Source organism: Lampetra planeri, chromosome 57 (genome assembly GCF_965212315.1).
Source record: "Lampetra planeri chromosome 57, kcLamPlan1.2.h2, whole genome shotgun sequence".
Taxonomy (NCBI): Eukaryota; Metazoa; Chordata; class Hyperoartia; order Petromyzontiformes; family Petromyzontidae; genus Lampetra; species Lampetra planeri.
Window position 1 is genome coordinate 6,773,486 of NC_136163.1, and position 14,393 is coordinate 6,787,878.

Sequence of the window (14,393 nt, forward strand, 5' to 3'; positions counted from 1 at the left end):
TTGTCTGTAACTCTGCCCAGCTATTTTATTTAAAGCCCATCCTTAACATTTGCGAAACACATTAAATTAAGCATTGATTTTTTGGTATTTTTAAATGTCAGTAAAATTTTCATTTAAAGTTTGAGAAACATTACATCCGGTTTATGACTGTCAGATTTACCATATACATTTATGACTTACGAACTTTCAGAGATACGAACAAACCTGTCCATATGTCGAGTTGCCTGTTCGGACCGAGAGTCATAAGTTCAACCGCCCGCGCAATAGATGGCGGTGGTGACATCTACATCTGCAGAAGACGAAGAACCAGTGCCATCTACACCTACGGGAGATTATACAACCTTTAAAGGCATTTCCCTTGTTTCGTGTACGTGTTTGGAATTGGCAGGAGTAAAGTTGGACTTTGGAACAAATTAACTTATGATTCGTAAGTAGAGGAGGGCCTGTAAGCCCACAATCGATCGACACAGAGACGTCATTTACGACCCATCTTCCAACACGACTCCAAACACATTTGAACAGCGGTGTTTCCACCGTGCGACGTCGTAGAAAGTCAGTGATTTTTTTTTCTCAAAAGGTCAAGTCACTTCAGCAAAGGAATGAAAAATACAAGGTAAGAACAAAATATTTTTAACATAAAAATAGATTTGTGTCAATTTCAAAAATAAAATTCATGTACACTTTGCACTATTGGCCCTATTAATTGAGAGCACTAACGGACTGTTATCTAACATGTTATTAAGAATGGTTCATACGTTGTTTTTAAATTAAACAAAGATTCCTCAATGCTTTTGTCTTTTCATTTCTTAGAGTAGGTTAGATGTTACTATTACATACCTCCGCAGGACAGAGGAGATGTGAGGGCTCATAAGGCCCGAAATGTTAAAGTTACTGTCATTCAGTTGTTTTTGTTTCGTTTCTATTTTCCTCATTGCTGCACTTTGTTTTGTTGCTGTTGTTATATTTGGTGACTCGGGTCACTCTTGCAAATTATACTTATCCTCGGTCTCTTGAAATCTCACCTAATTTAACAAAATCATCTCGAATTAGATTTGTTTTGGCTAGTTACTCTGCATGCTTTAAAAAATGTCGGTTTCACCAACACCCTACAACCCAAAGGCAGGAAACCCCCTGCAAGCCACTCCCAGTTTGACACGGCTGATGATGCCGATGACATCACGAAGCCCCAAGCATCACCTCCCGCCCAGTGGCACACAACTATTTCACTGTTATCTCATTAGTCTGGTAATCAAATAGATGCTCCATAGAGTCATTGATAACTTAGGCATAGACAATGTTATTTATGCTAGAAAATCCCAATGAGCTGTGAAGATATGTCCACAGGAGTGAATAATTCAGCCTAACTCCTTTTACACATTATACATGCAGGATTCCCATCGCTGCTGAGCTTTCTGAGAATCTATAGGCTGATTTGGATCAGCTTAATTTCAGCCGGGTTTGTCCGACTCACTGCCCCCTGGCCCTGGCCTGGCTCCCCGAGCCAGATTGAGATGTCCTTGTGTGGGAGCAGCGCATCACGTTTGGTTTCGTTCCGGTTTGGCACGTAAAGTATCCAGTCGAAGTCAACCCATGCCGTTGGCTCCGCTCGGATGTGCCGGTGGGTAAGGGTTTTGTATAGACGCACAAGCACACACGTGGCTTCAGGTTAATGCGTGTAGGTTTATTAGCGTCAAACCAACCGACTAGACCGCACCACCAAACCCCACCGCAGCGCAAGCAGCCGACTCTGCCACAGACCACGTTCACAATCGCGGAGCACCGGTCAGTCCGTGTCAAGAACGCGACAGAAGTGAAACGTGAACAGGAAGGGGAGGTGGGCCCATGCGCCAGTGGTGCAGCTGAGTTAGGGTTTGGGATAGGAGTAGCATTAGACCCTGATTGACTGCTTAGCTCGTGTGGATAGAGCTAAAGGTAGTCCCAGTGTCTGATTGGCTAGCGTCCTCTGCCCCCTAATTGCTTGTCCCCTCCTACTGTTTACCAGCTATTGACGTTTCACTGTAGCTCTTTAATTGCTCTTTGCCTTTCAGTGTTTGGTGGCGAAGAGCTCCAAACGTGGTCTAGTGGGGGCGCAGCCGTCGGTGGTGTGTGTGGGGGGTAAGGTGCCCCCCCTCCTGCCACGATCGGCGTAAAACATGTCCCCCCTAACCCCGGACATGCGGACCCAAGCATGTGGATATTAGCCCCAAGTGGAAAGGAATTACACATTTCGCTAATGTACATGCTGCAGGGAGCCTTGAGCTTTGCGTTGTCGAAGGAAAACTCGGGTGGCGTTTGGAGTGTTTGGGTTTTTCACGTTGCGTTAATTCGATCGATCTCCGAAACGTTTTTCCTTTGTTCGTGTAAAAAACAAACGGGACGACGGCTCGCGGTCAACATCCGTTCGCCGCTCATCCCATGAGGGTCGACGAGAGCGCTGCGGAAAACAGGCGCACACAACAGAAAAACAAGGTCATCGTCCAGCCATCGTTCTCGCCCGTAATGCCACAAACGTCCCAATAGAAGGAGAAAACAAGAGTGCGTCCCTAACCCTAACGCACTCATGTAAGACCCCCCCCCCTGCTCCCTTGAGTGTACCCTGGGTGTTGCAGGTGTGCGTCTTACAGCAACAAGGACCTTGGTTCAATTCCTGATTTGGGCGCATTTCTGCATGCTGTTAGTATGCTGTACCCCTGCCCTGCACGGATTTTCTCTTGGTTCTCTGGTTGCCTCCCATAGCCAAACACGTACAATGTCCTCGGTGATGGCCAAACATCCCAATGCTGGACCCTCCTGAAACTTGAGTCTTCGGGTTGAGTGTGGCTTTCCTGGGTAGATGAGTAATTATTATGAGTAGAGTTTCGATACTAATTGTGCCCGTGGTCTCGGGTCATGAGACGAAATGTCTGTTTGAAATTCTATCAGTGAGAAGGGAATCACCCCGTGCAGTAGTGAAAAGCCCGCTGAAGCAGAAATCACAGAACTGCTTCTGAAATTCCTTCGAGATGGTGGTAAAAATGTAATATTTTTTAAGTCTCAGAGCCAGATTAAGTGACAAAGCAAACTACATATTACTTCTTTGGAACAGTCATTGGTGACCGGGCTGAAACCATTAACTCCACTACACTTGAGAATCCAATTCAACCACAATTGAGCCCAGATCTCAGCAGTGCCGGTTCAGCATCTCTGGCCCCCCAAGCCACACCCAGGCTATACAAAATTATCTTCAAGTGATGCCCTCTTTAGTTAATAAAAATAATCATCACATTTGTCAGTGTTTAGTTTTAATGTTTGCTGGTTTACTCTTTTGTCCCGGTATTCATCTCACCGTGTCCACCTCCAAAACTGGTGCTCATGCTGCTGCTGCTGCCTCCACCGCTGCTGTAATTTCCGAAGGAGCTACTTCCACCACCGCCGCCTGAGCTGAATCCACCGCCGCCAGAGCTGAATCCACCGCCGCCAAATCCACCACCGCCAGAGCTGAATCCACCACCGCCAAATCCACCACCGCCACCACCACCACCCAATCCGAGACCCAGCCCGAATCCGCTACCGCCACCACCACCGCCACCACCACCGCAGCCACCACCACCACCACCACCCAATCCGAGACCCAGCCCAAATCCACCACCGCCACCGCCACCACCACTAGACATGGTCGTGGACTTGGACATGGAGATCGTGATGCCGCCCCCGCTGCTGATCCTGCGTGGCCACAGGGAAGGGTACGGGTTAGCAGGAACAGTGGTAGTGGTGGAAAGTGAGTAGGTTGTGCACACCCAAGTCGGGGAGAGCAGACTGCATTGATGTTGGAGCACAGTACAATACAACAATGGGATTTGCAGCACTGCCCTCTGCTGATAATATAGCCCTACAGAACATCCAAGCGCTACCCAGGCTCGAGCCTGTTAGCTTCCGAGGTCAGACGGGATTGCGTGCATTCCAAGTGATTTGATCACTGGCTATCAAAGAATGACGCTGCACTGGTGACAACTGTAACCCCTTTGTCCACACCTGAGTTAGCAGTTATGCAACCGGATAACTCTCGAAATCACACAACTCAATCATCGCCTGCAACCGCTTTGTCCGCGTCTGAGTGAGCGGTTGCACAGCGAGGAAATTCAACAGCACATTCAGGATCATAACGACCAATCGTAGTCCGCAAATATGTCACATGACGATGAGCTGCAATCGATGCAGATCGCTAGGAAGTGGCCGCTCGGCAATTGTTTTGCAGAGGCTTCCACATTGTTAGCAACTTGGTTGCATGCAACTGAGTTTTACATGGTGCAATGTACATTTTTATTACCGTTTTAGTGGAAACGCAACGAGAATCTGGACATTTCTGCTGGTGAGCTAGGTGGCCATTTGACTATTGGCGTCAACACTGCCAATGGAGCTGACTGTCACTTGAATACAGCAGCAGGAAGAGCAGAAAGATTCACAACAGCAGGGATGCGTCACCACGATAAGGTCGTCAAGGGGACCTCACCTCGCCTCCTCACTGTCCAGGAGTTTCCTGTAGGCCGCGATCTCAATGTCCAGCGCCATCTTGTTGGCCAGCAGTTCCTGGTATTCCTGTGCGTACTGCGCGATTTGCTGCAGGGGGAGGGGTTCAGACGTCACGGAATGCCGTTAGACAAAAATAAAAATAAATCTACAAATCCAAATTGGATAGTTATTCTATGGGCGTGTGGCGGTGGTCACTCGGCATGAAGTCATCACTCGCACTGCACCAATCGGCTACAAGCGAAACAGCCTCGTGCAAAATGGCTAGTGTGACGTCACTCGTGCAACATGGCCGCCGGGACGTCATTGTTTTATGCTTCAGCCAGTCTGTGGCTGAGATAAGTACATTTGCGTTATCAATATTGATCATATTCGTCAATAATAATTGGTAATAACATTAATAATCACGAAATTTCATTTATTATCGATTAACTTTTTAGCTACTTTGACAATCGACACAAGAGTGGTCCTGACCACTCCAATGTTCTCTGCTAGTGTCACGAGCTTCATTTGTCTTAACTCGCGAAAGGAATCGGAGTTGTGGCAAGTCGTCCCGAGGCCATAGTGCAACGTGCAAAAGTGATGCTGGTTGTCGCAGACACCCCTGCTCACCTTCTTGATGTCGTCGAGCTCACGTTTGAGCACGGCCAGCTTGTCCTGCCACTGCTCCAGCTGCGCGTGGCCGTTCGCCTCTGCCTCCTGGATCTGTGTCTCCAGCTCCGCGTTCTGGTGCACGCGGCGCGGAGATGGAATCGGGATTGAGAACCGAGATCGCCAACGATCAGGATGGCAATCTAAACTAAAGTGAAAACTAAGCTATTTTTAATTTACCGGCTAAGGCCCACTGAACTATATGATAGCTCTTTTTCAGAAGCAAACTGGCTATCACAAATGATAACTCCGCGATGTGGCTTATCACGTGGAAATTCATAGCAGCCAAATACTCTAAACGCGTGATGTTCATTCTAAATGCTGAGGGAAAAACCGGAGGACATGGAGAAAAATCAACGTGACCAAGTGGATAACATCCAAATATACAGCAGCAGCAGGCGGCAGGGTCTGGATCGAATCCACGATCTCCTGCACACCAGGCGAGGTAGTTAACATCTCCTAGCCACCATGGTGCCCAAATCAAGACTGAGATCGGAGGAGGGGGGCGGTAGGGCGTGCACGCACGTCAAAGCGATAGCGAAGGCATTGGGCCACGATGACGCACGGTGGCGCCGTCGTCTGAAAAGGTGTCTCGGGCCCTTTCCTTACCGAGGGCTGAACAGGACTTTCAAAATTGGCCAAGTTGTGTGACCCTATATTGGGATGTTAACGAGGTGTTTTGTGCATGTGGGAGAAAACTGCAGTTTCCAGAGAAAACCCCATGCTTGCCAAGGGGGGGGTGGGGGGGTAACACTCAATTCCCCTATATATGGAATGCAGATGGAAATTAATCCACATGCTTTACGGCCATAATGTCCCTAGCCAGCCAGGAGGTGGCGACCTCAAGTTTGCATTCACAGTGCTGGAATACAGGCCACGCATGGCCACCACATTAACACACACACACTTAAGTCACTTCTGTCACTGCTAAGAGGCCCTTGCAGATGTATCTGCTGTTTGGTCAACACGCAAATCTGGCCTGAGATATTTTTATTTTGAGGCTAAATCCGTTGTTTATTTCATTATTCGCAACGTTAGAAACCTCAGTTGTTCCTGTACGAGTCTGTCGGTCAAAGACAGAATCGAGTAAAATCGCGTTGGGACTGCAGGGATCTATGGTACTGAATATGACCATTGAACTTCTTACGTTCTTTCACCTGCATCAACAAAATCCAGAGAATGACAATTTTTCGCGGTGCCGATCTTATGCCGTTTTTTGTTTGTTACAATTCTCTTAAAACTGCCGTGAGAAGATAACGACGTTTCGTTTTACAAGTGGCTCAACGGCAGACGACCCCGGAAGGGACGATTGTGGAACGCGTGTCTGATCTCGCTTGGGAGGAGGCGCGCTTACCGCCTCCCGGATCTTGTCGATCTCGCGACGCAGGCCATCCATCTGCATCTTGAGCGAGCGCAGCTCCTGCTTAGCCTCGCCGAGGACCTGGTTTCCGGGCTGGACGGCGCCGACCACCTGTATGATCTGCGGGACAAGGGTGGTGACAGCAACAGCGAGGAGGGGGTAGGAGGAGTGAACATCAAAACGGACAAATGGACGAGATGTGAAGTGACGGGAGTCTCCCGTCCATTACTGAAGCAGCCCCGGGGTGCGGCCTGTATCACGGAAATGTTAAACTGGGACATCTAGATTTTTACTAAAGCCTCATGGGGGACAGAGGGATGGACATCCCTGCCAAACGGGGATGTTTGGCAGCTTTGGATTCAAGTGCAGAATCAAGAGGCCCTTATGTTTCCAAGTGTCCTGGACAGCGAAGATTCTTCGCGGCTGCACTTAGCAAGAATTGGAAAGTGCTACCCCTCATGTCCTTGTGTCCCCATGTCTTCCCGTGGTGTCTCTCCACGTCTCCTCGTGTGTGTGTGTGTGTCCCCGCGTCTCACCCGCGACTGCACGGATGAGAAGGCGTCCTCCTTGCTCTTGGCGGCCAAAGCCTCGTAGTGCCCGCGGACCTCGTTGAGCGCCGTGGTGAGGTCCAGTGCCTGGTTGTAGTTGTCCACCGTGATGGAGACGGCGGCGTTGGTCGAAACGCCCATGAAAGCTGACTGCACCTCCTTGACGCGCTGCACAGATGGATTGAAGGAGGAGGAGAGGTTTCAGGAGGAAAGTGGTAAATGGGGGGGGGGGGGGCGGGCTTCGGGTGATGATGATGTCTATGATCTAATTCACTACTAAGCAGATGATAAAAGTCATATTTACACGTCTCATCAACCACGTGCCCTTCCGTCTGGGAGTGCATAATTTCAGCAGAATTGGTTAAACAAGCAAACTCTAGACCAGTCTTGACACTCAGCAGGGTCTGTCTTGCTTGAACCTTCGCTGGTGAAAGTCTCTTGCTTATAAACTTCTGGCAGTTTACCAGCACTGGCTCAAGCGAGCCTCGCGCTGCTGTTTACTGCATGGCTTCGCTTTTCCCCAAGCCTTCAGAAGGATACGTGCTTCACCCGGTTACAGAATAGGTGAACTGTGAGATGATGGCGATGATTGATGATGATGAAGTTGGTGATGCTGGGGACGATTCTGGTCACGATCATGATGATTTTGGTGATGATTATTTTGGTGAGGCTTCACAAACCGCGTTGTAGAGTTTCTTCATGAGGTCAATCTGATCCTCCACGCCCTGCACCTTGGTCTGCAGCTCCACAATGGAGAGGTATGTCTTGTCCACCTCCTGTGTGGGCACCAATGCAGAGCAGTGCATAACGAAGTCCACCACTATCATCAACGACATCAACATCACCTCAAACATCGACACTTTCACGTCCACCCCAACCTTTACATCCACAAAATATCCATCACCACCATCACTTCCATCATCAGCACTTCCTTTTCTATCACTACCTTACAACCATCTAGATCTTCAATCTTAATTTTAGAGCTTTCGTGACTGCAGGAATTATTATTTGTTTCTTTCGGTTAAGTCACGTCTAAAGATAAAATAATAAATTAAATTAAATAATAGAATACGACGTTTCGATTGCAACACAAGCAATCATTATACCTGATGATGATTGCTTGTGTTGCAATCGAAACGTCGTATTCTATTATTTAATTTAATTTATTATTTTATCTTTAGACGTGACTTAACCGAAAGAAACAAATAATAATCTAGATCTTCATTTGCACCACGACCATCTATTTACTCCACCGAAACTACCATCACACAACCTCCTCCACTACCTTCACCATCATCTCGTCCTTCACCACCACTACCATCATCTCCACCAACTCCACCGTTATCTCCACCAACACCACCTCCATCACCTCAACCAGCACCGTCACCACCTTCCCAACTTCGCCATCACCTGCACTTCACTATCACCACCACCTCAATCATCACCATCTCCACCACCTCAATTATCATCACCACCTCCACCACCTCAATCATCACCATCTCCACCACCTCAATTGTCATCACCACCCCCACTTTCTCGGTGCTTACATCTTTCAAGGTGTTCCACTCGTTCTCCAGGCTCTTGTTTGACTCCGCCTCCTCTTCATACCTGGCAGCAAGGTGAGGTAAAGAATAATGTGGGCTCCAAAAACCTCTCCTTCATCCCCATACCTTCCACCCACCCCCCTCTTCTCACGGGGACCAGGGTTATCTCCTTACATCCAGTGGCCAGGTCAGAGCGGGTTTACAAAGTTCACCCAAGTAAGCACTTAAGTCACACATGAGCACGTTTTCAAAGTGTATCCAGAAATGTTGTTACGGCCACACCCAGAAATATTTGCAAAGTACACCCAGAAATATTGATATGGCCACGCCCATTGCGCATTGGCAAAGTGCACCCAGAAATATTGCCTACGGCCACACCCAGTGCGCATTTTGCAAAGTGCACCCATAAATATTTGATTTGATCACCTTTTGTGTGGATTTTCAAAGTGTACCCATGAATAAAGGTACGGCCAAACCCATCAGCACGTTTACATAGCTACACATATATATGTAAATGTGTGGCAACTACGAATAACACATTTTAAAAGCATAGCCATTATGGTATGGTTATATTCGAGAATGTGTTTAAAAAGTGTGCATTTTCAAGGTGCATCCAGAAATATCGGTACAACCACACTCACACAAACGTGCATAATTTTCAAGGCTTCTTGGGATTCCGTCATTCTATGTGGCTTTATTAAAATCAAAGAATGAATTTCATGAGGCGTTTAATTTCCAAAATGCACCCCAAAAACACGCACTGCCACACACTGAAGCTCCATTTAGAAAGTACACTCAAAAATAAAGTTATGACCACGTCCAAGAGCTCGTTTTCAAAGTGCACCCAGAATTCCACAGCCAATGGCGTATTTTCAAAGTGCACCCAAAAATAAACCCGCAGCCACACCTAAAAGCTCGTTTTCAAAGTTCACCCAAAAAGAAAGCCATAACCACATCCGACAATTGCAAAGTGTACCTCAAAAACTAAGGCACCCGCAAACAATACTACAGCCTGAACCAAGAGCTCGTTTTCAAAATGCACCCAGAAATATGCACACCGAAAAGTACACTTACAAAGTGCACCCAGAAATAATTTAACAAATACAGGCGGGAGCACATTTCCAAAATGCACCCAGAAATCAATGTTGCAGCCACACCCCAGTGCACACTTACACAGTGCACCCATTTTACAGCCGCGGACAAGAGCACATTTTCAAGATGCACCCAATCGGTGAGTGTGCGGGGCTCTTACTTGGCCGTGTACTCCTGGATCACGCCCTTCCAGTAGTCGATCTCGGCCTCGAGCGCCGCCTTGAGCTGCCGCAGGCCATCGATCTGCGAGTTGAGGGCCCCCGTGACGGAGCCGATGAGAACCGTAGTGTTGGCCGTGCCGCCCGATTCCGTGTTGGTGTACATGGAGATCTGCGCCTTCAGGATCGCATTCTGCTGCTCCAAGTGGCGCACCTGTGGGAGGAGGGGCGGGTGGCCAGGGGTGGCAACCGTGGTCATGGTGGTGGCGGCATGGTTAGAGATACAGTGGTGGGGGGTCAGAGATGTGGTGGTAGAGATGATGGCAGTGGTCGTGTTTATTTGAAATGTGAATATGATGGTGGTGATGATAACGTGTCCTGGCCAAAACACTGGCGGAAGATCCGTTTCTCACAATTAATTAGCTAAGTCTCGCATCTCTTCGCGGGCATCACTTCACCATGACTCCACAGTCTACCACAATCCTCAACTAAAGGGGGCCCTGATCCCCGTAATAGCTCGCCACAGGCGTTAACTTCGTACCCTATAGTTTGGAAGGGGGCCTTTGTGGCTGTGACATGAAGGGATTACTGTGGAGATACTGAAAGGTCACCGTTACTGGGAATTCAGGGGTCCCTTTATTTGACGAATTCCTGTGACTGAACAATCATGGGGACCCCTTATCTCTTTTGGGGTTTCAGGGGTGCGTCTATGGGATGCGTGGTCCGGCGAGATCGAGACCCCCTGAGTCTGTCCTATCAACGTGGCCACACGTCATCGTCTACTGTGTGGAGGGTCAGCTGTAGCCCAGGGGATTGGAGAGAAACTACAGCCGAAGGGCTGCCACCCCTCCATGTGCTCAGTGCCCCCCCCCCCTCACGCACCCCCACGTGTCCGCCCAGGTGCCCCCCATCCGTCGTACCTTATCCACGAACCCGGCGAAGCGGTCGTTGAGGACCTGGAGTTCCTGCTTCTCGCGGATTCTGGTTCCCTGCACCGAGTCGATGGAAGGGAACGAGGCCGGGTCCACCTCCACCATGCCGGGCCCCGCGCCCAGCGAGCCGGAGTGCACCGACGTGACGGCGTGCGAGGTCGACTGCAGGAACGAGGGGTTGACCCCGTACGTGCCCACGTTGATGTTGGCGCCGACGCGGTTCCTGAAGTTGGTGGACAGCAGCCGGAGAGCGGCGGACGCACCGCCCCCCCTCGCTCCGAACCCGCCGGCTGCGAAGCCGCCCGCTCCACCGCCACCGCCTCCTCCGCCGAACGAGAAGGAGGACCCGCCGTAGCCGCCACCGCCGCCGTAGCCGCCACCGCCGCCGTAGCCACCGCCACCGCCACAGTGGCCTCCACCGAAGCCGCCGCCCATCCCGCGCGCCAGACCTACGCCGCCAAACTTGGAGGAACGGGAGCCGCCGCCGCCGCCGCCAAAGTTGGACAGCACCCCGCCAAGGCCGGCGCCGGAGTACTGGGCTCCATAGCGCACCGAGTGCACCGTGCGCGAGGAACGCGCCTCCGACATCGCGGTGGTAGTGGTGGTGGAGAGAGGTCAAGGAGGTAGCGGTGCTGGTGGTGCTGCTGCTGATGGACGATACGGAGGTGCCACTGCTGGTGCAGTTGAACGAGGAGGAGGAGGAAGATCGAAGCCGGAGGAAGATGACGGAGGATGGAGGGGAAGTGATTGGAGCCAGGTGGAGCAAGAGAGACCGCACGGTGTGTGTCTCGGCCCCGCCACCTTTTAAAGGCCCAGCTCAGCCCCAGGCGAGGGGATGGGCTCACCGCTGCTTTCACGGGCGGGACATTTATTTATTTAATATTAATGCTATTTGATATTTTTTTACCTGGTGTTTAACCAACCCCAGTTATTTATTTATTAACTTTCATTATTTGTCTTGTCCGTGCAGGAATGCGCGGTGTCTATGACGGTGCGCGTGTGTGTGTGCGCCCGCGCCTTCACTGCGCTACCGCCGCCCGAGTTCGATTCCCATTCACGACCAATAACGCTGGCGGTCAACATTTGAACCGCTCCTCAAATGGATTTCGTGCGCGGTGTGTAAACATCGCCGTGAGGGAAACAAAGGCGGCCGGGCGTCACGTGCCGGCTTTCATAGGTGCTCGCTAACAACACTTGCCTCACCAGTGTGTTAAAGGTTATACGGGGGACCTTTGTATTTGCACTTGCCAAACAGCACTTGCCCCAACAGTCGTGTTATGTGCAATGATTGGATGTGTGTGTGTGATTGTGTCCGTGGGTGCGTCTGCGTTTGTGTGGGGAGTGGCAGCGTGGTGGTTGGCACGCTGCGCCACCAACACGGCAAGAGACAACCCGAGTTCGACTCCCGCTCACGGCCAACTCCACTGGCGACTCAGATGCAGCGCCTGGTGCGGTGCCTCCAACACACAGCAGCCCCTGGCGAGGGACAGATGTCTACTCTTCCACGCCGAGTGTTCGTCGCGGAAGGGTCTGGGCGCACGCACGCGCTTACTCCACCGCACGCGACCTGCCGATCGCAGACTGTGCTGTGCCCGTTTATACTAAATTACTTTTTATTTTGCCAGGTAAGGCTCACTCGATCGATATCACTTTTTTTTAGACGCGACCTGGCCACATATGATAGCTCAACGAAGTGACTTATCACGTGGACATTTTACAGCAGCCAAATACTCTAAAAGCGTGATGTTTATTCTAAATGTGGAGGGGAAAACCGGAGGACCCGGAGAAAAATCCACGCCACCACGGGGAGAGAGAGAGACACGAAATATACTGCAGCAGGCGTCAGGGTCGGGATCGAACCCTACGACCTCCTGCATACTAGGCGAGGTAGTTAACATCTCCTAGCCACCGTGATGATGAGAGAGAGACACGCAAACTCCAAATATACAGCAGCAGGCGTCAGGGTCGGGATCGAACCCACGACCTGTATACCAGGCGAGGTAGTTAACATCTCCTAGCCACCGCGGCGCCCCATGCTACTGGGTGGACAGAGGCGGGCTGGAGATGTAAGAAACTCGCCACATTGTTTCAGCTGCCGCGCCAGGAGATGGAGTCGAGCGGGCGACTCCAGGATTGTGTCGGCTGCCTTAATTTATTCGGCTAAATGTAAGTTTCTGCGTGTGCGACAAACCGGTAACCGTGTAGACCCGGGGTGAGGGGGGGATATACAAACTCCACTCACACACACATACACGACTGCAGAACGGGGAGAACATTCAATATTCCACCCAGAAAGGCGTCTGAGTCGGGAATCGAACCCGGAAATTCATACTGTGAGGCACGAGCGTTAACCACTGCTCCTCGGCGCGTGTGAGTGAATGCGCGTGTGAGTGAGTGCGCGTGTGAGTGAGTGCGCGTGTGAGTGAGTGCGCGTGTGAGTGAGTGCGCGTGTGAGTGAGTGCGCGTGTGAGTGAGTGCGCGTGTGAGTGAGTGCGAGTGAGTGCGCGTGTGAGTGAATGCGCGTGTGAGTGAGTGCGCGTGTGAGTGAGTGCGCGTGTGAGTGAGTGCGAGTGAGTGCGCGTGTGAGTGAGTGCGCGTGTGAGTGAGTGCGCGTGTGAGTGAGTGCGCGTGTGAGTGAGTGCGCGTGTGAGTGAATGCGCGTGTGAGTGAATGCGAGTGTGAGTGAGTGCGCGTGAATGCGCGTGTGAGTGAGTTCGCGTGTGAGTGTGTGTGAGTGTGTGCGCGTCTGTTTTGGGCGTGGTGCTGGCCACCCAACCCCCTCGTGTGCCCGAGCCGCACTTGTCTCTCAAGGCTATACGGGGGGGCTTTGTCTTGTGTGTGGGGAGTGGTGGGGCTGTGGTTAGCGCTTTGGGCTATAAATCCGGCGACCAGATTTCGATTCCCACTCGCAGCTTTTATGAGTGATGTTTATCTAAACCGGTATTGTGTCCCCCTAGGTCGACTCAGCCTCAATAAGTACCTGGTGCGGTGTGTCAAAATCGCCACTGGGGAGACAAAGGCGGTCGGGTGTCGTACTGGCCACACCAACATGACCTGGTGAAGCCTTCCAGAAATGTGGAAGCTTATTTGAGTCAGGACACACACTAAATATCGACAGCACATTCACATCAAAACCAACAAATACAACGGCGATTCGCCACGAAGTGGCTGTGACGTCACCACGACGCCTGTGCCAGGCCAGGTGCACTTTGAGGCTCGCTGACAGGTTATGAGATAGACCCAGCAGGTGCCATGGGTTGGCTAGGATGACTGATAAATGCACCAGCTGAACCCCCTATTGTGCCAACATACTGAATTTTATCCGCCCTGCCCTCCGCTCGTTGTTGTGAGCGTCGCCACTCTACCTTCCGTTGTTGCTGGAGGGCGACTGCCTCCAACTGCACAGTAGAGTCCTTCACGAGCCTCCTCCGCAGAGGCTGATCTTGACACCGCTGGTACCAGTCATCGGCAAGTCCACTCAGCTCCACATCCTCCTGTACCACATCACTCCATCTCTTCTCTAGCCCGTGCCGTGCCCGTTTAGCCCCCTCGATCCGGCCAAACAAAAGCTGCGTGGGCATGATTGATTGGGCATGCGGGCT

At 51.0% G+C, this 14,393-nt stretch overlaps 1 protein-coding gene across 1 annotated transcript; it reads right to left on the reverse strand.

Annotated features, from left to right (window-relative positions):
- Nucleotides 1-1,660: 1,660 nt before the first annotated feature.
- On the reverse strand, nucleotides 1,661-11,462 carry LOC144735869 (thread biopolymer filament subunit alpha-like). The gene is made up of 10 exons (XM_078618429.1): nucleotides 10,780-11,462; nucleotides 9,862-10,073; nucleotides 8,613-8,673; nucleotides 7,746-7,841; nucleotides 7,054-7,233; nucleotides 6,512-6,637; nucleotides 5,119-5,232; nucleotides 4,490-4,596; nucleotides 3,326-3,702; nucleotides 1,661-2,434 (listed from the first exon to the last, which is right to left on the reverse strand). Exons 1-10 carry the CDS (start codon nucleotides 11,377-11,379, stop codon nucleotides 2,409-2,411), a joined length of 1,899 nt encoding a protein of 632 aa, XP_078474555.1. The 5' UTR covers nucleotides 11,380-11,462; the 3' UTR covers nucleotides 1,661-2,408.
- Nucleotides 11,463-14,393: the final 2,931 nt, after the last annotated feature.

Bases quoted from the DNA above. Each gene is read 5' to 3' on its own strand.
- LOC144735869 (XM_078618429.1), bottom strand. From the start codon at position 11,379: ATGTCGGAGGCGCGTTCCTCGCGCACGGTGCACTCGGTGCGCTATGGA. The intron at 8,674-9,861 runs GTAAGAGCCCCG...CCTTGCTGCCAG, and splicing joins ATCCAGGAGTACACGGCCAA to GTATGAAGAGGAGGCGGAGT. The intron at 7,842-8,612 runs GTAAGCACCGAG...GTGCCCACACAG, and splicing joins AGTGGAACACCTTGAAAGAT to GAGGTGGACAAGACATACCT.